The 27,335-nt window shown below is 39.7% G+C and overlaps 3 protein-coding genes across 3 annotated transcripts; all 3 read right to left on the bottom strand.

Moving 5' to 3' along the window:
- Window positions 1-380: 380 nt before the first annotated feature.
- On the bottom strand, window positions 381-8,024 carry LOC131357400 (homeobox protein EMX1-like). The gene is made up of 3 exons (XM_058396368.1): window positions 7,186-8,024; window positions 2,032-2,216; window positions 381-1,103 (listed from the first exon to the last, which is right to left on the bottom strand). Exons 1-3 carry the CDS (start codon window positions 7,529-7,531, stop codon window positions 936-938), a joined length of 699 nt encoding a protein of 232 aa, XP_058252351.1. The 5' UTR covers window positions 7,532-8,024; the 3' UTR covers window positions 381-935.
- A 3,075-nt stretch (window positions 8,025-11,099) lies between these two features.
- emx3 (empty spiracles homeobox 3) lies at window positions 11,100-18,353 on the bottom strand. The gene is made up of 4 exons (XM_058396425.1): window positions 18,257-18,353; window positions 14,948-15,151; window positions 11,845-12,213; window positions 11,100-11,708 (listed from the first exon to the last, which is right to left on the bottom strand). Exons 1-4 carry the CDS (start codon window positions 18,351-18,353, stop codon window positions 11,380-11,382), a joined length of 999 nt encoding a protein of 332 aa, XP_058252408.1. The 3' UTR covers window positions 11,100-11,379.
- Window positions 18,354-19,759: 1,406 nt separating this feature from the next.
- Window positions 19,760-26,913, bottom strand: b4galt7 (xylosylprotein beta 1,4-galactosyltransferase, polypeptide 7 (galactosyltransferase I)). Its single transcript, XM_058398027.1, has 6 exons — window positions 26,297-26,913; window positions 23,781-24,110; window positions 22,124-22,349; window positions 21,946-22,029; window positions 21,747-21,851; window positions 19,760-20,711 (listed from the first exon to the last, which is right to left on the bottom strand). The coding sequence occupies exons 1-6, from the start codon at window positions 26,347-26,349 to the stop codon at window positions 20,556-20,558; spliced, it is 954 nt and encodes a 317-aa protein (XP_058254010.1). The 5' UTR covers window positions 26,350-26,913; the 3' UTR covers window positions 19,760-20,555.
- Between the last annotated feature and the right edge of the window lie 422 nt (window positions 26,914-27,335).

Raw genomic sequence — 27,335 nt, 5'->3', positions numbered from 1 at the left:
CCAAAAATCTGTCATGAAGTGCTACAAACTGTTTCTGGACCTTAAAACCATGCACTACAAACCGTCTCATTTTCAGCATGAAATGATTTTTTTTTTTTTTTCAATTAGTTCATTATATTCTTTCTGTTGATTTTGAACCTTTTAAATTTGAGTCATAATGAAAAGCAAAAGGAAAAACAAGAAAGACAAAAACAACAAATTAGGTTTCTTGCTTAAACCCTGACGTCAGTGAAACTTGGCACTCAAATGCATAGAAAAGTTTGCTCATTCTGAACAAATAAAATATTTGAAGTGTTCAACTGCACATAACAAGAGACTGAAATCTGTCAGATCTGCATCAATGCCATATGTTCATTAAAAACCTGCTGCTCATTGTTGAGGGTAAAAAAAAAAAACAATTTTTTTTTTAAAACATTGCATAACACAGAAATCCACAAAATATCTCAATGTACATCTAAGGCTGAGAGTTCGACTTCGGTAGAGAATTAAACTACGCGGTTGAGCAGTTTGACAATTCAACAGTACAAAACAAACAACAATCCATCCATCAGAATGTTGTCTTAACCAGAGTGAACATAATACATTGAGATGGAAATGTTCAAGTGGACGGTAGAAGTGGAGTGAAAAACTAGACGCTCTTTGATGCTCTGTGATGGAGTCCCAAACTGTAGAGGTCTGTTTGTATTGCATACGAAAAGTCTTGGAATCAATTCTTTTGGAGCAGTTCGAGCTGAGGCATCCTCGCTGTGCCCGCTCACACATAATTTTCAGCTGACAGCACAGATTTCTGTTCCTTAGGTTTAACAGCCAAGTCGATTCATGACTAGGTCTGGAACTCGAATGGTATTAGCTTAGTTTGTTCATTATTTCTTCTCTGGTTTTTCCCACTAACTATGACTGAGCTGCAGAGAGTTACTGTACATGCGTCGATGACGTTAGTCCTCGGAGATCACGTCTATGTCGTCCCCGCTGCCCTGCTGAGTAGCTACTCTCCAGCGATTCACGTGCTGGTTGCCCTTTCTCTTCTGCTGCAGCTCGGGCGATTCCTCTTCCAGTTTCTGCCTCTTGTGCTTGGTTCTCCGGTTCTGAAACCATACCTTTACCTTCAGAAGACAGAAAGAGATTTTATTTAATGCCATCAAATCATCACTATATAGAGAACGTTTCTCATAAGCATCATTCAAGGTCTTAGGTTACGTTAGGTTATTTATTTCCGTGGTGACAGCTTTGAGTTTTTGAGATTAAATAAACCATCTTATATTATCAGTATGCCACTAATAAACACACAAATGAATCCTTTCATCAGCTGTCACATAAATGTGTAATTGCCCGGAGAGTTGAAAAGGATGTACATGTTTTATATACGTTTTACACAACAGCCTAATCTCTTTATATTCACTTCTTTTTCATACGTGGACAATAACATTCATTCTATTGATTGTCAACTTTAGAAATAGTGCCACAACACATGTAAAGAGGTTTTCTGATTGCATCTGTTGATGTGGTCATGTCTGATCCTGCTGACACAGAGAGCTTTTACATTCACCTTACGGCAGTCCGTTAAGTGATACGCAATCCGTTATCTGTTTTTTACATAGATGTTGTATCACATTCAAAGGAAATAAAGAAAATAAGTGAGTTGCTCTTTGTTTAAAAATGCATTACATGTTAAAATACCCCTAAGCCAACCTGACTCAACTGAAAATACTGAGGTGTTGCGGCTCATCAGCAGCACTTGCGTCAACAAGCATGTGTGTGTAACAATGATTGTGAAATCCAATTGTAAATGCATGTTGACTACATGTCTTGGCATTCTTTAGGCCCAACCCAGAGTAGTGAAGGACGATTGACTTCTGTCCTGTGATGACATGATGTAGACCTGACGAGAGTGCGTGGATGAGAATGCGTGTGTTCGCCACATCCTGTTGGCTCAGTGACGTGGAATGTGTTCATGTTCATTTCTGTGAGTGTGTGTGTGTAGTTGTATTGTGTTTATGAGCTGTTGAGTCGGTCTTATTTTCTCTCTCTTACCTGGGTCTCAGTGAGGCAGAGGCCATTGGCCAGCTGCTTACGCTCTGCACCCACTACGTAGTGGTTCTTCTCAAACGCACGCTCCAGTCGCAGCAGCTGCGAGGGGGAGAAGGCTGTGCGGATGCGCTTGGGCTTGCGCGAGAATGGTCCATGCAGCAGCAGGTTTTCCGGGCTGCTGTCCTCACCTGTGCAAAAGAGCATGAGAGATGTACAGGATGAGAGATGTCTTACAAAGACGTAAAGAAACCTCATATAATTTTGCGGTTTTTAATAGTCAGATTATATTATCGTCTATTACCATCTGCTATCTCTTAGCATGCATGATCACATATATTTTTTTTATTTCAAAAATATAGGAGATTGTATTATCAGTAATAAGGCTGATATTTTTAAAATATACAACGTAAATTAATTATTATATATATAATAAAATGGTTATTATCATGTAATAATATTTTCAGCCAATAATAAATGTGAAAATGCAGAAATAATGTGAATTTCAGGACTGCTAATATCGGTAGTTAGTGCTGAGCATATTCACTCGGGTAAAATGAGTTTGTTTTACTGAAAGGAACGGCATTCAGATGTATTTTTCTATCACGCACCATCACCCTGATTTTCATACAAATGCATGGCTGTAACGTCTCAATGTCGCATCCTAAGTAAATATCTTAGCATGAAAAGATACAAAAACAATTGATATGAATTTTGATAGGCAGTTAAGCAAATGTAAAACCCCCACATTTTGTCTCATTTCTTTCAACATAAGGCTATAGGAAAATGCGGTCATTATCAGTTCCGTGGGGTGTGTGACCTTCATCCCACCGCAGGCTACATCTGGCAGCCCAAGTCCATATGCCGTTTATTAAAAAACACACAGAAGAGGCGAAGCATTTTTCATAAACAAATGGATCTATAACTCAGAGATGGGATGTGTCGGCCTTGAAAAGAATATTCAGCATAATCGCAACCGCAGGCACGCACAAACAAAGTTTGTCCCATCAGAGCGGTTGAAGCTTTGGACAGTGCAGGCCACTGAGGTGGGACATGATGAGCTATTGTTAATAAAAAAAAACTAACCAAAATGTATCAGAGTGCAGGTGTGCATCAACAGTTCATAATCAGCATACACATCTTCTGAATAGATGTTGTAACTTCAACCACATTGTTGGAAATTAGCTAGGTATACAAATAAGGTTAGTGTGTATTTAAATCTCATGATGCCTTCACCTGTCCACTTTCAAAGGTTTTTTTGGAGTAAGTACAAAAAAAAAATTAAGATACCCAGACATTTTTTAAAGTCATTTTGACCCATTCAATCTAAATCTGATTAAGTAGGCTAATTTAATTATGTTTAAACTTTAAGGGCTATTCAACTGTGTATATGCGTACAATTTAATATAGAATACATTCTTGACTTCGGTCAGGAAACTGTAAAGATGTACCAGTTCTCAGTACAAAAGAGCCCTAATGCCATCCACAGTGGGAGAAAAGTGGATTACCATAAAGCTGCTCAGACCAGGATTTTACCTGAATCTGAAGACAATGTATCTGAGTTGATTCTTTCAGACGAGCATTAAGCCATCACAGGGAAACAATTTCATTTCAAAGACCCCCTTGGCTTACCTAATGATAAATTCTCAGCAACTGTGCATGTGAAGACCATGAAAATAAAGAGCTAGTTTGGCCCCATACACAGATTCGTATGTGTGAAGGAGTCTTATTGCAGCATGGAGCATACTCATAATAACAGAGGTTTGCAGAGCTCCTAATAAGGTATGCACTTTACCTCGTTTACTGATGGGTGCATATTATCTGCCACTGAACTGTCATTGATGGTTGTTTTCAGCTGGAGTGCTGAAAAGCCCTTTGTACATCAGAGCTCAAATGCAAGTAGCCTGGCAGAGGGGAAAAATGTAAACACCCCTATGAAGTCAGAAAGTGTTGAAAAGTCACCCTAAAACTACAGTCAAGGTGCTCTGACAGGCAGCAGTGGCAGGAATAAACCCAGAAATTTACAACTGTTGCTATTACCCTAACCCCCGAATACAGAACTTAAATATAAATTGGCTATGCTTGTTCTATATAGTATTCAGACTGGCATCATCTCCATGTGTGGTATCACCTTGCGGTCTCCTTTGAGAGAGCTGGTGGAACATAGTGGCGGGTAGTGATGGAGATTCAGGCCTCCTGAAGAGCCGGCAGCCCCTCCGGGGGTTTGGGCTCAAACAGTCCCTGGCCTATCCATGGCAAGGATGCCCCCGCCATGAGGAAAAGGGAACCAGATGGCACCCAGATCAGCTTTACTAGCATTCCCTTGGCACAAACAAGCTTGGTCTTGTCAGTACTGCTCTCATTAAAGGCAGGGAGAAGGGTGGCATACAGTGGGAAATAAAGACACACTGGATCATTTGGTCTGCAACCACAGTGCAACAGCCGCCAATTCAGCCATCTCTCCGCAGTTTAAATATGAATAAAATTTAAATACAGCCTGATTGCACACTATAATAAAATTTGATTGTCATAATAATAAGAATTATTACTAGTAAATAAATAAACGAACAAATAAATAAATAAATACATGACTATTACACAGATATTTTTTTATTTAAGTGAGTGCTACATTAGTTTAAACACTTTAATTTTTATTAATAACACTATAATTTCTGATTTGACATAAAATAACAGTTATACAAATAAAAATGTTAATTCATGCTGCCTTGTTTTATAATCGATAAGTCGATAAAACAAAATCTAACTGGAAAAGAACTGAATTCAACTAAACAAGCTGTCAATTATTTTAAAATATTTTGTTCATTTTTGATAAAATAACTAAATATCTAATTTAAGAAATCGTTCAAAAGATGTTTGTTTATGAAGATAGATTACTGTTGAATAAAGCTTCTTCAAAAGAAATCAACAGAAGTAGTTGTTTCATGCAGGATCAACTTCCCTTGTATTTTAAAGTAATGTGATACTACAAGAAGTCCCAGGATAGAGAATAATTGCAAATAGAGCGTTACTCTAGTCTAAAACAACACCAGTCTGCTCAATGCACCCATAACACGAAACCTTGCATATGTACAACAGCAGGCTAGACGAGGATCCTGTTTACGTTGTGCTGCATGAGAGATCTAAGGACATGGCCGCGTAGTTTTTCCTCGTTCAGGAAGTGACTAAGTTAAAATCCTATATACGCATTACTGCTGACAAAAAATGTGACACTCATGATAGGTAATCCTTTCCCACTCGATCCCCTTGGCTATATTTAGCCTTGTCCAAACAGTGGTTTTCTAGGCTATTGGACACCATCAGTGAATGGATCATCCCTGTCCATAAACAAAGAGACTCTATCTGAGTCCCCAGACCTGAGTAACAGCGATAACAACCTCAGACTTCCACCAATTACCTGAGTCCTATGCCCCCAGGGCCTTTGGCTGAGCTTAGTGCGTCACCCAGCACACCTGATGTGGCTGAGCTTTCTCACTTCGCCTTGCAGCAAGGACAGCCATGTCAGAAGCAGCAAGCCTGTTGCTTTAACAAATTGACTTGTAAGCAAGACCACCCATCGGTTTTATTCACTAAACGTTAAAACAAACAACACAGTAAAATGATCTGAATACAAATACAGAGATCTGATTTCTCTCTTCAGTATCTGCTGAATTTATGGATACAATCTCATGTTTTAGAGGATCATTTTCACACCTGGATTTTCATGCAAAAATACTGCACTCACTTTCTTACACTGAATTATTCATCATACATGACAATTCAGCTGTGACCATTCCAACATTAAAAATGATTATTTTACTCAATAACATGTTTTATATGTATCATATATTTGTTTCTCTCTACAATACTGTTTTGTTCTACTTTAACAGTTAGCTTACATTTTGCCTTTTTTTTAAATGTTGAATCAGTTGTAATCGTATCATTATCATCTAGGAAGATGAGGAATAGACTAGATATTGACAAGTCCTGTAAAAAAAAAAAACCATGGTAAGGAAAATTACTCTATTTTCCATATGACGAACGTTATGTCAATGAATGTTTATGTCCTATAAAAAAATCTTAAAAAACAGAGAAAAGCCAATTTTCTTCTCAAACGTTCAAATCAATTCTTCCTTTGTCTATGAGTAACAGAGCTCGTAATAGCTCATAGTTTAATACTGTTGAAAATTAAATAAATTGAAGAACATAAGACAATCAATGACTGGTAAAGTAGATATCTTCACACAGAAATATAAGAAATGTTAAACCAATTGATTAAAAAGTTATATCCTTAATCTATGTTTAATTAATTAGTTTGTAATTGTCATGCGTATATAATGACCTTTATTTTATTTTATTTTTTCATGTACAGATCATTAATATGTAAGACTTTATTCCTAAACTATTTATATTATTTAAAAAAACGTTTTTTTCCTGTTCACAAGTTACTTTCTAATTAAATAAAAATGATCGTATAGTCTATTTAAAAGGGCTGCATATTATATATTTATTTATTTATTATTTATTGACTTTGGTGATTTTTATTCAAACTTTCTGAGTCATTTCGTTTCAATTTAATTTAGATTTGCCTACAGACCCACACACTTATCATTTCCTGAGTGTGCAATCCTTTACACGCACGCGCGCGATCACACACACACACACACACACACAAACACTTAATTCAGGTACAGAAGGGTGTATTATTCTCTTAGTGGGATAACACACGTGGTCTAAACTTTTTTTTAGTACTACGCCTAATCACTGAATGACATTTGTGTAATAATTACACTATTTATTAATAGTATGCATATTATGGGTTGTTTATGTTCTAGCCAATTCTGCAATAGGAAAATAAAAGAAATTTGATTTCGACATTTGACTGCTTGACGCATGACTGGACTGGGAATAACATTTTGCGTGCGGTTTTGTGGCCTGTATAGCAATAGCCTAAAATAACACACCTGTTACTGATCCAGTTGTGGGAGATAAGAGATGCAAAATGGTTTAGAAATTGGAGATTCAAGCTTTCAAAAATCAGGTGTTTCTGTCATTCGTTTTAGATACCGGACAGATGCTCATGGTTAAACAAAAAGATAAAGAGCTTATATGAAATAGGTGCCAGAGCGCCGAAGTTATTTATCTTCCTTGATCAATACTGACCTTGAAAGCGGTGTCCAAGGTATCGGTTTCTGAGCACCCAGGGGTAGAAGTGCAGGCTGTCCCGCTGGTGTGGACTGAAGAAGGGCTGAGTGGGAATGGGCAGGTGCCGCAGCGCCAGCGCAGAGTTGGCCGAATGGGAGCCAGGATCTGGGAACATCATGTCCGCGTTAACGTTCCCGTACAGCGTCCGAGCCGAGTTCTGAAAGCAGCTGCCGAACGGAGCCGGATGCACAGACTCGGTGTACCGCAGAGCAGTGGGGCGAATCGGTTCATCTCCAACGCTGGAGGAGTTCGAGTCTTTTCCAACTAGAGATTCAATCGTGAAACACTTTTTGTGCTGGAACATTATTGGACGACTGGTTCTGAAATTACGGTTTCAAGATAAAAACGAATTCCCCGCGCGCGAAAACAAACCAGTTTCGGAAAAGAGAGAGAGAGAGAGAGAGAGAGAAATCCCCTATCAAATCTCCAAAGAATTGGTTCTGGAAGTAATCAGAGTCTTTTTGAAATCCATAACTTCATGTGCGCGACATTCCTCTCAGCTGTGAATGTGTGTAGCGCGTCCGAAATCGGGATGCAGATTCACTCAGTCTTCTCTGACTCCAAATCCGGACAGCTCTCTGATATTGACCTGACAGTGTCACCTAATGTTCATTCAAAACTCAGCTTTAGAATGCAGCGACAACAGTCAGTTCAGGTAATAGCCACACACCGTCTGTTTGCTTCGTCTGCAATCTAGATTGAACTGCAAAAGCGCCGAACACCTTAGTACACTAATATGATCGATGATCAGACAGCTTTGAGCTCCAGCCTGTCACTCACTCACTAACCTCAATACCTGCTCCCCGCTCTGTGCGCTGAGGTGTGGTGCGCATGCGCACATGCAGCCAAGCAAACGCTAAGCACACAGCCATTTTGTTCACGTTAAACCGTTCCGTGTCATATATCAGTAGCCCAATAAACAGAAAAGTGTTCCTATTTCAACTGATTTATCGTTCTGTACACATAAAACAAAAGTACCTGTTGTTTGAATAACAAAACGAAGTGTTCAGCAGGGGGGTCTGTCAGGATCTGCCAGGGTCTGTCACATCTTTAATTATACCACACTTTTGATTAAAATATGAAACAAATGCACATTTAAATTCATTATTTTATCCAGTCATTACAAAGTACTCATCATTTCTGATGAAAACATGTTTACAATATTTTGTAGGCTATTGCAAGTAAACAATTTTCTTTGGAGATTATGGGCTACTATGACTAATTGCGTTTAATCTAAATTTAGATGGAAACAGACATGACCAGACCTGATGGTCGAAATCATATATGAATCATCTGAGTTCAATAAATAATATTTTAAATATAGAATATATGTAAAACTACAATATTTAAATAAAAACAAATGACTGACCAATGGACAAGTTACAGAAAACCACACTGACCAGAATGTTTTTGTTAATGGAAAATTTTAAATCAGAAGTCCTGCTCTAGAAAGGGTCATGTAATGGCTTATATGCTAAAATTTCAACCCCAAACTAATAGTATATATGCGGTAGTTTAATATAGCCCACAAAACCTGCAAGGTTTAATAGAAAACTAAATCAAAGTGGTGTTTAACTTGCAGATGAGACTTTGTTAATTTATTAGTTGAAGCTCACCAGCTCTTCAAATCATTCATGTAAATGATAGCTTTACATAAAGCCTGCCGTGTAATATCGCGAATCTTATTGCTACTTTTGCCTGATGCGAGCCTGTACACTCGCCTGAAGCCGTAGAGAGGTTATAACGGATGGGCGGAATTAGGAGGAAGTTCAGCATACGGAGTTTATGAACGCGTCTTAATGAAGCGGTTCCAGATCAAGGGGAGCGGGCCATTGATCTCTCAGCTCAGCGTGTCTCAAGTGCCTCTCCTTGTCTCATTTGTCAGTTACAATCGTTCGAAGTTGTTGAGAGAGGACGGAGGCTAATGGGCTAGATCAGAGTCCCGGAATCCCCGGACAGATGTCACCCCTTTCAGGACGAACAATCGCGGCTTATGCGGCGCACAAAAGCCCCCTGCTCGGGAAAGCCGTGTGAAGCACGCAGGCCACAGACCCTTCCGCTAGCTCCGAAAAAAACCCCGAAAATCCTTCTCTCCTCCCTGCCCGCTCAATCCTGCAGCATATAATTAATAGCTTTCTCTGGCCAATTTTGGCCCCCTTTGCCTCCGACTCAAATGGTCATTAACATCTATTAATTTTGCCTCTGGCCATTGATTACAGATTGGGCGCCGCTGAAAGGCTATAACAGTTGGAGTTTTTGTAAGCTCTCCGGGTGTGAAGGCGAAAATGTGATTATTGTTCCCCTGCCTGCTACTAACTGAAGTTAAGCCTCCTTTGAAAATCCCGGAGCTAATGTTGGCTCTTTTACCGGTAGCCGATTGAAGAAGACATGAAGTGCCATCTATTCTTATAAACTTTACAACGTTTAAACACAGACGCATTAAAAACTCTGAAAGTGGAAGAGTCTGAGACTGAAGCAATTTCTCAAAGTACTATACAGCGAATTTGAGTCTAGACTGCTGAATTAGGCAATTAAAACAGTTTCATGAGAGATCATATAACTATTGTGTGCTGGGAATTTCTGAAGTTGCAAAAGAAAACCAATTTTTAGCACCTATGTGTAAATAACAACAACAGCAACAACAACAACAATATTAATAATAATAATAATAATAATAATAATAATAATAATAATAACGCCACTGTATATTCTAAAACCCATGCCTCGCTTTTACTGAAAAAGCTTTACATGAAGTTTATAATAAAGGTCAATAATTCTGCATAATAATTCTGCATTTACGGTATATTTTTATTCAGTGCTATTACGTTAGTACTGCAATTATTATTATTATTATTATCATTATTATTGTTGTTGTTGTTGTTGCTGCTGTTTTTAACATTTGGTTAATTTTCAGTGTAGATAAAATGAAATACACCATAGATCAATTCAAAAAACTTTTTTTTTCAACGAATAAACTTCAATCCCATTTTACAGAAATCACGGCTCTCTGGCCTAATGTGTAAATATGGCAAAGCCTTTGAAAGGTTATCCTCTTTAGACTTGATAGAAACACAATTTGCGAACATAAAAGACAGAAAGAAATAATTATTGATCTATCATGTCAAGGGGTTATTTTTTGTTTTTCTTGTTTAGATAGCTGAAAAATTTAGATTGCAAAAAAAAAAAGTATGATGACGTTAATAACTGTAAATAGTAATTGTCGGGTCAGTTTCTAAAGCTTAATTGCTGTCATTTGATGTAGGCCACCGTCCTATGAAGCGTTGTGGCACAGGCTGCAAATCTTATAGAAAGACTCGCATTACTTCATCAGAGTTAATCTGATCTGATTGTGGGAATCTGGGTGCTGAGACTGAATGCCGTTTCTTCCTTATACACACTGCCCTCTGGTGTTCAACAGTGTAGGGACGTGGGAACTGTTCTTCAGCTAATTTTATTAAATCTATAGACCACAACAAATCACCAGTAGGCCTAATCACTGCGCGTCGGTGGGTTAAGACACAAAATATAACTAATATATAAAACTAATGCAAGACTAGCATCTGTTCACTTTTAATGACATTAAAGACATCCATCGTGCGTACTGTATTATAAACAACTTAAAAACCAATGATGTCTATTTTACCTTTAATAACTATTCTAAACCATTTTAAGTAATTGCTCTATATTTTACCCAAACGCTATTTAGTTATTCATGTAATGATCAACTCAACTTTAGTTCATTAAGATGTAAGAAAATAATAGATTAATGAAAAAAATATTCATAGATTAATAATAAGAATTTAAAAAATAAGAAGAATTAGAACGATAATAATAATGAAAATGTTTTTATAAAGAATTTATTTAGTCTCAAGGAACACAAAAACAAGCTCAGTAATATAAGTAAAATAGTAATCATTAAAAATACATTTCAAAACAGCCTTATTTTTTAACGAGAATAAATCCACATTTCATCACACAATGCATTAAAGGAAAAAAAACGCTATACACACATACAGTGTTTTTTGTTTTGTTTTGTTTTTTAAAGAAAGAAAAAAAAAATCAATAGCTATAAAGCCACACAGTGACATGATGCCTTAATTTCTTGTTTAACAAGAATTAGAAGAGATTTAGTGCGTATTTAATTCGGACCGTTCACGTTTCAGGAGATTCGTCACTGTCCACACATTTGAACTCTTCGTCCTCTGTCATGGATGTTTCATGCTTTAAGTCACTGCAACGGTCCTTCGGTCGTTCTCCCTCGACTTCTCTGTTCTTCCTCCATTTGGTCCTTCGGTTCTGAAACCATACTTTCACCTGTGTTTCAGTGAGACGCAGCGCCGAGGCGAGCAGCACTTTCTCCGATCCTGTCATGTATCGCTGCTTAGCGAAAACCTCCTCCAGCTTCTGCAGCTGCTCCGCGCTAAAAACCGTGCGGATCCGCCGACACGTTTTCAGACTAAAATCTCCAACCGACTGGTGGCCTAAAAACACAAGTGAATTAAAGTTAACTAAATGCGGCGCGCGAGCTCCCTCGCAGGTCAGGAATAATCAACAAAAGCTCTATACTGGTATGCAATCAGACCTGTAAGTATATGGCACAATAAACGTGAGTATTACCATCATGAAGCCGTGTCTCGGTGTTTCTGAACGCAGGATTTTGACGGTGGTAAAAGTGCGGGGGGTAGACGCACGCGGATCCGAAGGCAGCAACAAAAGGCCTATTCGTTAACGCTGGAAATAAAGCTCCGCGCATCAAAACTTTAGGTTGGGTATAAGCGATATGACTATCGACAGTTGGCTTTCGGTGTCCGGATGAGAGGATCCAGTCAATGCTGAAGCTCTTCGGTTGCGCTCTTGGTGGAAAATGTGCCGCTCTGAAGCACGTCGTGTCCATGTTGCGTCTTGACAAGCTCTGTGCAGAATGAAGGAAGGGCGGAAAAGCGCTCGCGCTTTTAAATGGGAGCATCAGCGAGTTTCGTTTGCATTCTCAGAGACCGGGTTTTAAAAGGATTACGGGTGATTTGTCATAAGGGCTCGGGCAGATCAACTGCTAATAGACCAATTACAAGCTGTGTTTTAATAATTTCACGTAGATTTAAAGCGAATTGTTAACCCATTTAGTTACATACGTTACAACGCACCCTCGCCAGAGCATGACGACTTGAGCACCTTACACTATATTAAGCACTTAAACCACTTCGTGTTTGGAGAAAAATGTAAATACGGATAGTCGAACAAATTCTCTACAATGTTGTGAAAAGTGAACAAGTTTAGCGATACGGTGTGGATATAAAATGTTTCAGAAGGTTTTGTCGTTTTGTTGATTAGCCAATCAGATTAACATGCACGTGCCATTTGCACAAATTAACCTAATAGACATTTCAGTCATTTTATACATTGTTGTGTCCACTGTAATCATATAGATGACGTTATAATTATATCTTAAACTCCTTTTTTTTTTAAACAAGATGTGTGTTTAGAGTAGTTTAGAATTGGCACCTTGCTACACGTTGACTAAACAAACTTAAACGGATCTCGACGTTTAACAGTGAAACCTTTTTACTGATTTTGTCTTACTCAGATGATTCAGAATGAATCATGAAAACATCCTGAAATCTTTAACTACAGTGGTGGACGAAATCCTGTTTGTTTGGGGTTTTTTTGTAGATATGGTTGTAGCCCACAGACAGACGGGTGAAAAACCCTGAAGAAATGATCACTTGTAAAATTCATTTTAAGTATCAGCTTTATCATGATTAGGGTTGTTGTAGATCAAGAGGCAGAAATACACCTAGGATGCACACTATGTATACACACACACATACATTCATACCTGGAACAACTAAGCATAAATACAGGGGTTGGACAATGAAACTGAATCGCCTGGTTTTAGACCACAATAATTCATTAGTATGGTGTATGGTGCGGCCAATACAGCATCAATTCGTCTTGGGAATGACAGATACAAGTCCTGCACAGTGACCAGAGGGATTTTGAGCCATTCTTCTTGCAGAATAGTGGCCAGGTCACTATGTGATGCTGGTGGAGGAAAACATTTCCTGACTCGCTCCTCCAAAACACCCCAAAGTGGCTCAATAATATTTAGATCTGGTGACTGTGCAGGCCATGGGAGATGTTCAACTTCACTTTCATGTTCATCAAACCACTCTGTCACCAGTCTTGCTGTGTGTATTGGTGCATTATCATCCTGATACACGGCACCACCTTCAGGATACAATGTTTGAACCATTGGGTGTACATAGTCCTCCAGAATGGTTCGGTAGTCCTTGGCAGTGACGCACCCATCTAGCACAGTATTGGGCCTAGGGAATGCCATGATATTGCAGCCCAAACCATCACTGATCCACCCCATGCTTCACTCTGGGCATGCAACAGTCTGGGTGGTACGCTTCTTTGGGGCTTCTCCACACCGTAACTCTCCCGGATGTGGGAAAGACAGTGAAGGTGGACTCATCAGAGAACAATACATGTTTCACATTGTCCACAGCCCAAGATTTTCACTGCTGGCACCATTGAAACCGACGTTTGGCATTGGCACGAGTGACCAAAGGTTTGGCTATAGCAGCCTGGCCATGTACATTGACCCTGTGGAGCTCCCGACGGACAGTTTTGGTGGAAACAGGAGAGTTGAGGTGCACATTTAATTCTGCAGTGAGTTGGGCAGCTGTGGTTTTATGTTTTTTGGATACAATCTGGGTTAGCACCCGGACATCCCTTTCAGACAGCTTCCTCTTGCGTCCAGTTACTCCTGTTGGATGTGGTTCGTCCTTCTTGGTGGTATGCTGACATTACCCTGGATACCGTGGGTCTTGATACATCACAAAGACTTGCTGTCTTAGTCACAGATGCGCCAGCGAGACGTGCACCAACAATTTGTCCTCTTTTGAACTCTGATATGTCACCCATAATGTTGTGTGCATTGCAATATTTTAAGCAAAACTGTGCTATTACTCTGCTAATTAAACCTTCACACTCTGCTCTTACTGGTGGAATGTGCATTCAATGAAGATTGGCCACCAGGCTGGTCAAATGTAGCCATGAAACCTCCAACACTAAATTGGCCAGTGTTTCAGTTTCATTGTCCAACCCCTGTAATTCACCCATCAGCATGCTTTGAGAGGTTTGTGGACCCAAAATCCTGGAGGTATCCCACACAATCAGAAGGCGGAAATGCACAGAAACTGGACCAAAACATAGAGCGTGAAGATGTGTTGAAGCAAATCTACCATACAACCCTGTGCTTCATGACACATTAAGCATTCAACATGGGATATATAAAAAAAATGCCGGGAAAGAACAGTTTATCTTAATTTTTTGATCAAGCTATCAAGAGGAAAAGATCTAGATGGCTTGGAAAGAGGACAGTAACTTCAGTCACAAGACAAAGTATCTGGCTATAATGATAATCACAAGTTAATAGAGTCACCTTCATTTTGATCTGCATTTCAAATAGAACTGTAAATTTTAGTCAAAACATACATTCAGTGAATGATTGTGGTATGTAATGAATAGCAGAAGAGCAAATGTTCTTTCCTGAAATGCAGTTAATGCAGGACAAGATCAAACTGTTAGCAGGAAAAGTCTGTCCACATCTGCTCAGAGAGGGATATTAAAACAGGGCTCCAGTGCATAAACCCCTCATTACAGAGATGAGTGATGAAAACCAAGATGTATACAGAGACATGAAAAAATATTTTACGGACAGGTAGTTCATCCCTCACCATTTCAACGAGTGGTTGAATCCATTCGTGGCACACATTGGGAAATGTACAGTTAGGGAGCCCAGAGGCACTATTCTGCTCTGGAAGGTATTTTTCTGGCATGGTCTGGAGCCTTTCTTGATGGGAAATTTCTAACCTGTTGGGAGTGATCTCCATGAAGACAATGCCCTCAAGAGGGATCACTGAATGAAAAGATGAGTTTGAAAATTATGAAAATCATATATTGCCTTCACAGTAACCAGATCTGAACCGAACTGAACATTTAGAGGTTATTTTGGAGCAATGTGTCAGACAACACTCTCTACCTCCACCATCAAAACACAGGAAATATTTTTTGTAAGATTGTTGTTCCTCCCCACAGGTACAGTTCCAGAGAACTGTATAATCTATTACAAGGCACAGTAAAGCTGTGTGACTCATGGTGACACAACATGTAATTAAAACAAAGCTAATTCGTCACAACTGTATAGGTTTTGCTGAAACAGGTTAAGAATAACAGAAATATTCAATGCAATTATCATGTGAACACTATAAAAATATTTTACTATAAAATTTTTTTTGCATTGTCCAAATCCCTAAAAGGATCAATATGATGTTTTTATGAAACCCAACCCTGATCAGATGTTCTAAAGTAGGGGGGGAAAATGGCAAGTTAACATAAAGCAAAATAAATGACCCGTTTTCTCATAAATATTGGAACCTTGGCCAAGAGAATGTGAAAGTCAGGAAAGCTGTTGTTGTTAGACTGTTTTGAAATTAACTGTTCTCTATTAGTAGATATTGATAGGCTAACACATTACTAAAGTTCAACATTAAATCTAAATATATCTAGTGACAGTCACTGGCTATTGATGTGCAGCTGCCAGAAGAAAGACATACATCTTGAGTCAGAGGAAAAGAGAACAAAAATGAAAACAACTGCATCATACATACAGAAATATATATCTTATATTATATATAGATACTGAACACTGCAGACTGGGAACACCACACAAGAGCTGCAGTTTTGGAGATGCTCTGATCCAGTCGTCAAGCCATCGCAAACTGGCCCTTGTCAAACTTGCTCAAATCCTTACACTTGCCCATTTTTCCTGCTTCTAACACATCAACTTTGAGAACGAAATGTTCATTTGCTGCCTAATACACTATATTGCCAAAAGTATTCGCTCACCCATCCAAATAATCAGAATCAGGTGTTCCAATCACTTCCATGGCCACAGGTGTATAAAATCAAGCACCTAGGCATGCAGACTGTTTTTACAAACATTTGTGAAAGAATGGGTCGCTCTCAGGAGCTCAGTGAATTCCAGCGTGGAACTGTGATAGGATGCCACCTGTGCAACAAATCCAGTCGTGAAATTTCCTCGCTCCTAAATATTCCACAGTCAACTGTCAGCTGTATTATAAGAACGTGGAAGTGTTTGGGAACGACAGCAACTCAGCCACGAAGTGGTAGGCCACGTAAACTGACGGAGCGGGGTCAGCGGATGCTGAGGCGCATAGTGCGAAGAGGTCGCCAACTTTCTGCAGAGTCAATCGCTACAGACCTCCAAACTTCATGTGGCCTTCAGATTAGCTCAAGAACAGTGCGCAGAGAGCTTCATGGAATGGGTTTCCATGGCCGAGCAGCTGCATCCAAGCCATACATCACCAAGTGCAATGCAAAGCGTCGGATGCAGTGGTGTAAAGCACGCCGCCACTGGACTCTAGAGCAGTGGAGACGCGTTCTCTGGAGTGACGAATCACGCTTCTCCATCTGGCAATCTGATGGACCAGTCTTGGTTTGGCGGTTGCCAGTTGAACGGTACTTGTCTGACTGCATTGTGCCAAGTGTAAAGTTTGGTGGAGGGGGGATTATGGTGTGGGGTTGTTTTTCAGGAGCTGGGATTGGCCCCTTAGTTCCAGTGAAAGGAACTCTGAATGCTTCAGCATACCAAGACATTTTGGACAATTCCATGCTCCCAACTTTGTGGGAACAGTTTGGAGCTGGCCCCTTCCTCTTCCAACATGACTGTGCACCAGTGCACAAAGCAAGGTCTATAAAGACATGGATGACAGAGTCTGGTGTGGATGAACTTGACTGGCCTGCACAGAGTCCTGACCTCAACCCGATAGAACACCTTTGGGATGAATTAGAGCGGAGACTGACAGCCAGGCCTTCTCGTCCAACATCAGTGTGTGACCTCACAAATGCTCTTCTGGAAGAATGGTCAAAAATTCCCATAAACACACTCCTAAACCTTGTGGACAGCCTTCCCAGAAGAGTTGAAGCTGTTATAGCTGCAAAGGGTGGACCGACGTCATATTGAACCCTATGGATTAGGAATGGGATGTCACTTAAGTTCATATGCGAGTCAAGGCAGGTGAGCGAATACTTTTGGCAATATAGTGTATATCCCACCCACTAAGGTGCCATGATGAGGCAAAATCAGTGTTTTTCACTTCCACTTTCAGTGATCATAATGCCTGCTTGGTATATACACTGCTCAAAAAAAATTTAATGAGAGTATAGCATCAAGACAATTAAACTCCTGAGATTTTGATCGGGTCAGTTAAGTAGCAGAGGAGGTTGTTAATCAGTTTCAGGTGCTTTGGTGTTACTGAAATTAATAACAGGTGCACTAGATGGGCAAGAATGAGATGACCCCCAAAATAGGAATGGTTTTACACTGACATTTTTTTCCCCACTCATCATTTCTTGGCTAGGGTCAGTGTCACAACTAGAAGCATGAGACAATACCTTGACCCTACGGAGGTTGCACAAGCAGTCCAACTCCTCCAGGATGGCACATGAATACGTGCCATTGCCCGAAGGTTTCCTGTTTCTCCCAGCACAGTCACAAGAGCATGGAGGAAATTCCAGGAGACAGGCAGTTACTCTAGGAGAGCTGGACAGGGCTGTAGAAGGTTTTTAAAACATCAGCAAGACCGGTATCTGCTTCTTTGTGCAAGAAGGAACAGGATGAGCACTGCCAGAGCCCTACAAAATGACTTCCAGCAGGCCACTGGTGTGTATGTCTTTGACCAAGCAATCAGAAACAGACTTCGTGAGGGTGGCCTGAGGGCCCAACGTCCTCTAGTGGGCCCTATGATCACTGCCTGGCACCGTGGTTCACCCTGACAACATGTGACAGACGTGAAAGGGTCTGGAGAAGCCGTGGAGAACGTTGCGCTACCTGTAACATCGTTCAGCATGACCAGGTTGGTGGTAGGTCAGTGATGGTCTGGGGAGACATATCCATGGAGGGACGCACAGACCTCTACATCCTAGACAATGGCACACTGACTGCCATTAGAGATGAAATCCTTGGACCCATTGTCAGACCCTACGCTGTTGGAGTGGGTCCTGGGTTCCTCCTGGTGCACAACAATGCCTGGCCTCATGTGGCGAGAGTATGCAGGCATTTCCTGGAGGATGAAGGCACTGATACTATTGAATGGCCCCCATGCTCACCTGACCTAAATCCAATAGAACACTTCTGGGACATTATGTTTCAGTCCATCCGAATCACCAGGTTGCACTTCAGATTGTCCAGAAGCTCAGTGATGCCCTGGTCCAGATCTGGGAGGAAATACCCCAGGACACCATCCTTCGTCTCATTAGGAGCATGCCCCGACGTTGTCAGGCATGCATACAAGCACATGGGGGCCATACAAACCACTGAGTACCATTTTTAGTTACTGCAATGAAATGTCAGCAAAACTGACTAGCCTGCTGCATCATTTTTTCACTTTAATTTTTGGGGTGTTTTTGAATTCAGCCCTCTGTAGGTTGATAATTTTCATTTCCTTCAAACGATGTGGCATCCTTTCATTCATAACACATTACCCAGTCCATATCAGTATAGATATCCAGCATGAGATTTTTCCTCATTGAGATCTGTTGTGTTTTCAAAGTGTACCTTGGATTTTTCTGAGCAGTATATATATATAAATATCAACATATTTTGGAACAATGCCTAGTTAGACTGGATTTTCTATCTATACGATTAGTGTGATTGAATGCAACTGGAGAACCATATACGCCATATGGAAGTGGAAGCCAGATATAAATACTAGACAAACAAAACAGCCGTGCATTTCTGGAATAATCTTCCAGAAGCATTTTGAAACAAGTTTAGACTTGTTCCTGGATATTTTCATGTCAGATTCATCTCATCTTATACACTTTGCACCAATACTGTTCATTTGCGGTCAGTTTTACTCATTACAATTTGTATTAAAATGGGTGTGTTAGCATGTGTGCATGATTTTAGCTTTAAAAAACAGGTTCATTTTGTCACACTGAAGGCAAGTGTAATTAGAAGATGCCAACTAGCACATATTACTTCCAACCGCATATACTTTGTTTTGGCTGATTGTTGGCTTTTTTTTTTTTTTTTAAGTGGTTCCATGTTTTACTTAAGACTTCTTGTTTAACACAGACATACCATATTGTGTAGAACATGGAGCCACCTGAATAAAAGCCAACAATCAGCCAAATTTACTCTTAGCAGCTCTGGCTGCAAGGTTGAGTTCAAGTCTTGTATTAACTTGTAACATTTCAAGCTCATTTCTCAGTTGCAAGTCAGTTTGGATGAATGTGTCAAAGTAAAATGCCAAAAACAACAGGAGAAATTAGGGAAAATTCCCCAGATTCAGCAGCTTGAAAAGATGGCAATGGCAGTCAGCCTTCACCATCCTCTTGTGGTATAGCTGTCTGGTAATAGGGGAGCGCTGGCTGTTGTGTGGGAAATGGCAAGTAGCCCATGAAGAGGGGGATGTAAAGAAATACATAAACATATTAAGTAAACATATAACTTGTAATAATCCCATTTAATAATCTTTGAAAGTGATTCAATTGCTCTTTTCAAAACTCATTCAAGTCATTGAACACATTCTTGACACCATGAAATGACACCACTGCCTGCGCCATCCACGTCACAGCATGTTGCATCCTTTACCATCAAAAGGTCAAGAGACTTTTAGACATCTCTGGTAAAGATACTGCAGACATGCTCCTCTCTCCTTAAACCTTCCAAAACGGCAGCCTTGCAGCGGCATTCATGATTTAATCAAGCCCAAACCAACTAACTTCTGGACATGGGATAATACTTGGTATAAAAACTAAGCAGACTGGACGTTTTATATAAATATGAAGTGTGCAAATGTCCTCAAAGTACCCTTAAACCGTTTTTTATGTATATCAGCATCAAGCTGTTCATTCAAAACTCAGCATACACAAATAAAATTTTAATTACTGCACCATGAAAAAGAGTCCAAGGAAATGCCATTGCTTCAGCTTCATCGGTCTGAAACTCAACTTTTGAAATTCATACCATGAGAGCTCATATTAGTAGTAACATTGCTGACGTGTCCTCAGTGCAGTACTGGAAACGTCTGACAGTTCAGTTTTGTCCAAAAATAAAAGAGGCAGTTTCATCAAAGATTATCATAATACTGTCCAGTAGCAATAAAACCTCAGTGTCTGTTTGTCTTGTTTTCGTTATTCCAGATTAAATAACCGAGTTATTTAAGCGAAATGACCACACCAATGACCCAATACATGTCATTGTCATGGCATAACACTTCAGCAGGGCAGGCGTGTTAGCTGAACTGGCACCAGGGAGTTTGGCTGATGTCACACTCCAGTGAGGTGCTGATGACGGTGCAGGGGGCGCCGCTGATCATCAGCTCCTGTCGAGACTCCACCTTGTAGCGCAGATTGGTCAGACCACCCTCTGGGTCAATTTTAAATTGTTCCTGCCAAAAAAATAATAATAAAATAAAAATTTACAAAATATAATAATGTAGGAATAAACATTATTCAAATTAAATTAAAATATTATATTCAGTAATACAGAGTAGCACAAAGTGTTTGTTTTGGCTGCCACAACAAAATGAAATCAGTATTACTTGATTTTATAATAAGAAAAAATCCCTTTTAAATAGCCTTAGGATAATAATATTGTTACTACAACAGAAATACTGGTTCTGTATGACAATAACAAAAAACATACTTGTATTTGGAGCTCTTTAATTCAGTTATAATGAGGTTTATTTCTAACAAAACAGTAGCTCTCACTAATATGAAATTCTGTGGCAGAGAGTGAAGCGCTGCTGTCCCCCTTGTGTGGATGAGTTTTCCTCCCATTTTCCAATAACAAACCTGTAGGTTAACTGGCTACTCTAAATTGCCCCTAGTGAATATGCAGTGTGTGTGTGTGTGTGTGTGTGTGTGTGTTGCTCAATAGACTGGTGGCTTTTTTCTGCAGGTACTAGGTTTTCTTTTACAACAGTTGCTGCCACCTCCTGGTTTGCTGAGTTATTTCTAATAGCACAGGTGCAGAAAGTGTGCAACTTTTAACAGGATGCAATTATTCATCAGGATAAATGGCACTAAATCATCTTAATGATCTACAGTAACAACGCTGCCTTTCTTAAGGCAGATTTGTGGTGGCTTGATAGTTTAGGACAGTTATTATATGAAATGCAGTGATGAAGAACAATCACTGGCAAAAAATATCACCGCCTCATTTATGGGAAGGAGCTGGATGAATAAGAGTCAAGTCTGAGCTGAATCAAATGAATTGGTTTGATTGTCACTTGTTCGTCAATGTTTGAAGCATTGGATAGGTTTATTGGATTATGACACTAATCAGGTACTCAATTCCAAACAAATTTTCTGATCTGTCCGAAATTCATTATGACCTTAGACAGCTACATTCAACACAATAATCTGGCATTATTTACAAAGAGGTGTCTATTTCCATGTGTTTGGTGATTACTTCACTTTACCTGTTTTTGTGCAGCTATCCTCTTCTGGTCTCTCTTCCTCCAGGCAGGGTCGTGAATGTGCCTGAACGTTTTGTAACCTGTCGTTATTCCTTTTGGCCTGAAGAGCTGTGTGAAGATTAGACAACAAGCCATAGAACATATTATTTAAGATACTGTTATAAGATTGTATTCCTCAAAATGAATTTTCTCCCTTATCCACCTGCAGCTCTGCTGTTCGCAGTCTTCTGAAGAACTCGTCGTCTTCTCTTCCCCAACCCCAGAAGCGATTAGACATTCCATTGCACTACGGGTAGAAATACCATCATGTTCAGTTAGAGAGACTATTCTGAAGTGTCTGGAACACAGTAATAGTTAAGAGATCTATTGCGATTTCTTACCATTTGAAAGTGTTTCTTGGTAAGCAGCAGAATCCCTCCTACATACGTTTTATAGTGATACAGTGGGTGAAGCTCTGGTGATGCTACGTGGAAGGGTCCCTCCTCTGGGAATCCGTAGTCTAGAGCTTCATTCTGAGGCAGCAAGTCCACATCATGCATCGCTATGTAGTCTGTATCATTTCCACTCTCCATGTAGCCAACGTTGATGAGAGAGGCTCTGTTGAAGCTGATACACAGGATATGACTATTATAAGTTCCTCTGTCTAAATATAGCAGCCTTCTGTTCTGCAAAGTATGGACCTAAAATGGATTACATGCCAAGATTCAGCAATTTGCTGGTCACTAACTCTTAATCGCCTTCTCAATGTATTTTTCTTTCTTTTGACATTTGCAGTACCACTAATAGGGCAAGACGTTGTTGTTGAGACATGAAAATGAAAAAAAGATGATCAAATATAGACCAGAATTCCTTAACTGTAGTTAAAGGTGCAGTGCAACATAAGGTTTAGTTTTAAAACATTTAAAAAGTTAAAAATAAAATAAAATATATGTTATTTTCAAATACAACAACTAAATGAGTAATCAGCTGGTGACCACTTGTTCTCATTGGATAACTGTTGAATATTATTGTTTGATTGTTAAATATGATTTTTTCTCTTTCTCTGAGTAAACACATAAAAAGCTGGACATCTTGCAATAGCATTTTTACCTTAAGTTTCAAGTTTATGCTCCAGAAATAAAAAAACAAACCAACAAATTCTGTTCAAATGGTATTATTTTACATGTTATGACCCACTGTCATTATAGCAATTATAAAAAATTGATATTTATTTTTTTATACTGATTCTTGTTTTTGGGGTGTATTCCAGGTAGGAAAATAACATTATTTTATTTTTTTCCATCATTGGAACTTAATTCAGGTCTGAAAGGGTTAATTGTGTCTTTAACCACTTAAAGTATTTGAAGACTGTGGCATCTGATAAATTGCCACACAAGTTGTATCTGGTCAGTGTTCTTTTCTAGTGAAAGACAGTGGTGTTTCCAAAAAAAAAAAAAAAAAGAAGTTGAAAAAACCCACAGTTTTTCACAGCTTTCAGTTCTTCTACAGCAGCCAAGCAACAGAAGGAAAATAAGCAAGGCAAAAGTGTAAATGCTACTTGATAGCAATGGTCAATGTAACTGACCACACTCCCTCCAACTTGTTTTCTATTGGCTTACTAGACTGAGGCATGTGAATTCATGTATCAACGTTCACCGAAGTAAAGCTGGTGCAAACCAGTACCAGAATCAAATGCTCCTCATTTTCCCCCCATTAGTGAACTAGCTTTCCTGATAGGTAAAATTTAGTCACGTTTGATCTGAATACTGCTTTAACTGAGAAGAGAGAAGCCTATTTTTCCAGTGTGTTCTGTATTGCTGTAACACGGTATGAAAAATTGTAAACACAACAGCTAAACTGTACGAGCTGATCAATAACCGTCAGTAACTGTATACATACAAAATGACCTCTATTTTGAGTTTATGTACAGTCAATACGGAGATCGGTGTACCTAATAAACTGACAACAGTGTATAGGAAGTACAGGAAAAAAACACTACACTACAACTTCACCAGTTTAATACAGCTTAACTAATCGTGAACAAAATCAAACTCTCACCGTAAATGATCCACCTGGTTGATGACAAGAATCTTGTGTCGTATTTTCTTTTTGTTGAGAAAAGCGTGCATGTACGGCACAAAAATGAGAAGTTCTTCAAAACGCTCCCTGAAGGGAATGATGACGGCCATTTTGTGAGGGCCCCATGAGGAGTCGTCAACGGTTGCAGCCTGTCTCTCTGAAGGACATGACTGATGAGGTGGACCATCAGCCAGCAGCGCCTGGTTCAGGTCAGCCGAACAGCTCAGCTGCAGCCAGAGAAGAGAGCCGAGGGCGAGCACCATGCAGAGACCGAACAGCTTCAGCACTGTGCATTTTTTCCATAGAAATCTGAAGCAGAAACAAAAGTGTGAACAGTGTTCCAATCAGACAAATCAAAAAGAACACTGTTTGCAAAGCGGGTTAGTCGTAGAGGTGCACCGATCCTATACACAGAGGGGTTTATGGTGGCCTGAAACACACTGTCTCATTCTCTGACATATTTTACACTGTGAATGTGTTGAGCCAAATGACCCAAAAAAAGAGCTAAATATTGGATACAGAGCCCAACTACTGTCAAGCTTCCAATGCAGTATATACACAACAGATTCAAGAGCAGTAGCTGAGTCACAGGAAGTCAATATCTAAACCATATCAGGTATGAGCAGATACGTACTGCTCCAGTACTGGGATCACATCAGAAATTTTAAGAAAAATTAAGATCGGTGCATCCCCGTTTCATTTTTATCTGAACAATGCTTCAGGCTCCCAAACTCAGGTTAGGCGATTCTTGTTTTAGATTTAAACCTAATTAGGGTTACACAATAGATTTGCTCATTCTTATCACAACACTGACCTTTGCAGGACTAATAGTGCAGATAACAGCTGTGTGCAAAATCAGCCTTCTGTTAAACAAACTATTAAAATGATGGCATGCTAAGAGCATCCGGACTGACTAACCTAAGAGGCTTTGCAGACGTATTTACGAAGTTTTTTATCCACCAAAACAGCAAAATAGTGCAGGGAAATACACCAATGCTTTAACGTCAAGGCTGATCACAATTATAGTATTCTGCAGCCCAAAACCACTTAATAGCTGTGCAAATTGCTGTGCAATTATTACACACAATCTAAGTGTAGAAGATCCTACTGATGAGCAATGTTTGGCTAAAGTTAACTAAAGAATCCATCTAACATAAGACTGATTTGTTGTGCATGCAAACAGTTTATAGTTTATAGCCAATGACTCACGCTGACACACACAAGCAACTCAACACTTGCATAGAAAGCCCTTTTTTCCCCTTTATAAAGTCTTTTTTCCTTTATAAAGTCTTTGGCAAACACACAGAGGTACTATAGATTAGATACTACTCACAGCATATCTCCATGATGATGAGCCTTTTGCTTTTCATTTCTTGGATATTCAGAAATGAAGAAAGAAACAAAACAACAGCTACGCTATATTGCCAAAGGTTTTAGGACACCCCCTCCAAATCATTGCTTTTCAGGGGTTGGGCTTGGCCCCTTAGTTCCAGTGAAAGGAGCTCTTTATGCTTCAGCATACCAAGACATTTTGGAGAATTTCATACTCCCGACTTTGTAGGAATGGTTTGGCCCCTTCCTGTTCCAACATGACTACACACCAGTGCACAAAGCAAGGTCCATAAAGACAAGGATGAGTGAGTTTGGTGTGGAGAAACTTGACTGGCCTGCACAGAGTCCTGACCTCAACCCAACAGAACACCTTTGGGATAAATTAGAGCGAAGACTGTGAGCCAGGACTTCTCGTGCCTGACCTCACAAATGTGCTTTTAGACAAATTCCCATAAACACACTCCTAAACCTGTTGGAAGCTGTTATAGCTGCACAAGGGTGGGCAAACTCCATATTACATTCATGTGCATGTAAAGGCAGACGTCCCAGTTTTGGCCTGGCTCACAGTCTCCGCTCTAATTTATCCTAGTAGTGTTCTAACAGGTTGAGGTCAGGACTCTGTGCAGGCCAGTCAAGTTCCTCCACACCACACTCACTCATTCAAGATTCAAAGCTTTTATTGTCATGTGCACAGTGAGGAAACAAGTTTCCAACTTTGCTGTTCACAGTGAATGCCCGGCAAGTACAAAACCTATGTAAAATAAAGATAAAATAAAACACACACACAAATACACACACAAACATAAAAAATAAAATGTCTTTATGGACCTTGCTTTGTGCACTGGTGTACAGTCATGTTGGAACAGGAAGGGGTCATCCCCAAACTGTTCCCACAAAGTTGGGAGCATGAAATTGTCCAAAATGTCTTGGTATGTTGAAGCATTAAGAGTTCCTTTCACTGGAACTAAGGGCCCAAGCCCAACCCCTGAAAAACAACACCCGAATTCAATGATTTGGAGGGGGTGTCCCAAAACTTTTGTTAACATAGTGTACTTCTTATGGCTGCCTGCATGTGGGCAGCGTGGCATCACCAGTTTGGGATACCTTTGAAATAAATCTCCAGATGAAAATAATCACAGCTGTTAATAAGCCAATGTCCTTACCTTCTGTCCTCTTTAAAGTAGAGCACTGGTTTTCTCCGGGAAGAGTACATCATCTTGGTTCTATCGAAAGCTTTATTGCTGTTTAGAAGGATTTTTATCTACAGTAGTCAGACACACGGAGCGCACTATCGGCTGAATTTCTGATCTCTCACTAAACAGCTGGCTACATGATAAACTCAGCTCTTTCCCAGTTCCCCCTTTCTGGCATTCCGACTCGATCGTTATCGGATAGACAGCAAAACATCCTGGTGTTTGTTATCCTTCATATTTGTGGAATTGTAATGTTTCTAGTTTAATGTACGATCTTAAGAAGCTCCTTTTCTATCGCCAATAAAGTCGCAGGGTTTTGTGTCTGGCTGAAGCCAGCAAGTTTCGACACGTAGCCGCACCGCTAACCGGTCATAAAATCGCAACGTTCCAACTAAATTGTACCCTTTACAGACTTATAGACAAAGTATTATTTCCTACAACAATAAGAGACAGCGCTGTCTGTTTGTATATCGTCACATCAGTGTACAGTAGTGTAAACTGACACAATGCGGCAAAAAAAAGGAAAAATATCACACGCTGGCTATTTCCATTTGAGTCCAACCGCTAAGGAATCTGGACGGAAACAACACGACGTGGGAAAAGGTTCCTAGGTTTGTTGGAAGCGGAATGTCGTGTATATCAAGACACCGAACTGCGTTGTTTCTACGCAACAATTAGATTTGTTTATCATTTTTCAAAGTGTTTTGTAATTTCAAACACGCATTAGGATTTGCAGTATTATATTACAATACATCTAATCTCGCTTTTTAGGCGCCGGTTTCTCAGAGGTGGAAGTTGATATAGTACTAGTAATGTCAAAAAAAAAAAAACCCTTATGTCCACCAGCTGTCCCCTAGCTCGAAGTATTCTTCCTCTTTTCATTAAAACGAAACCTGCTTTAGGAAATGTAAAATGTAACTATTTCCCTGAAATGATACACTATATCAAAAGATATATTATATCAAAAGTGTTGGGACACCCTTCCAAATCATTGAATTCAGGGGTTGGG

The sequence above is a fragment of the Hemibagrus wyckioides genome, linkage group LG08 (genome assembly GCF_019097595.1).
Source record: "Hemibagrus wyckioides isolate EC202008001 linkage group LG08, SWU_Hwy_1.0, whole genome shotgun sequence".
NCBI lineage: Eukaryota > Metazoa > Chordata > Actinopteri > Siluriformes > Bagridae > Hemibagrus > Hemibagrus wyckioides.
Note: the sequence above shows the minus strand (reverse complement) of the source record. Positions and strands in the feature narration are given on the sequence as shown.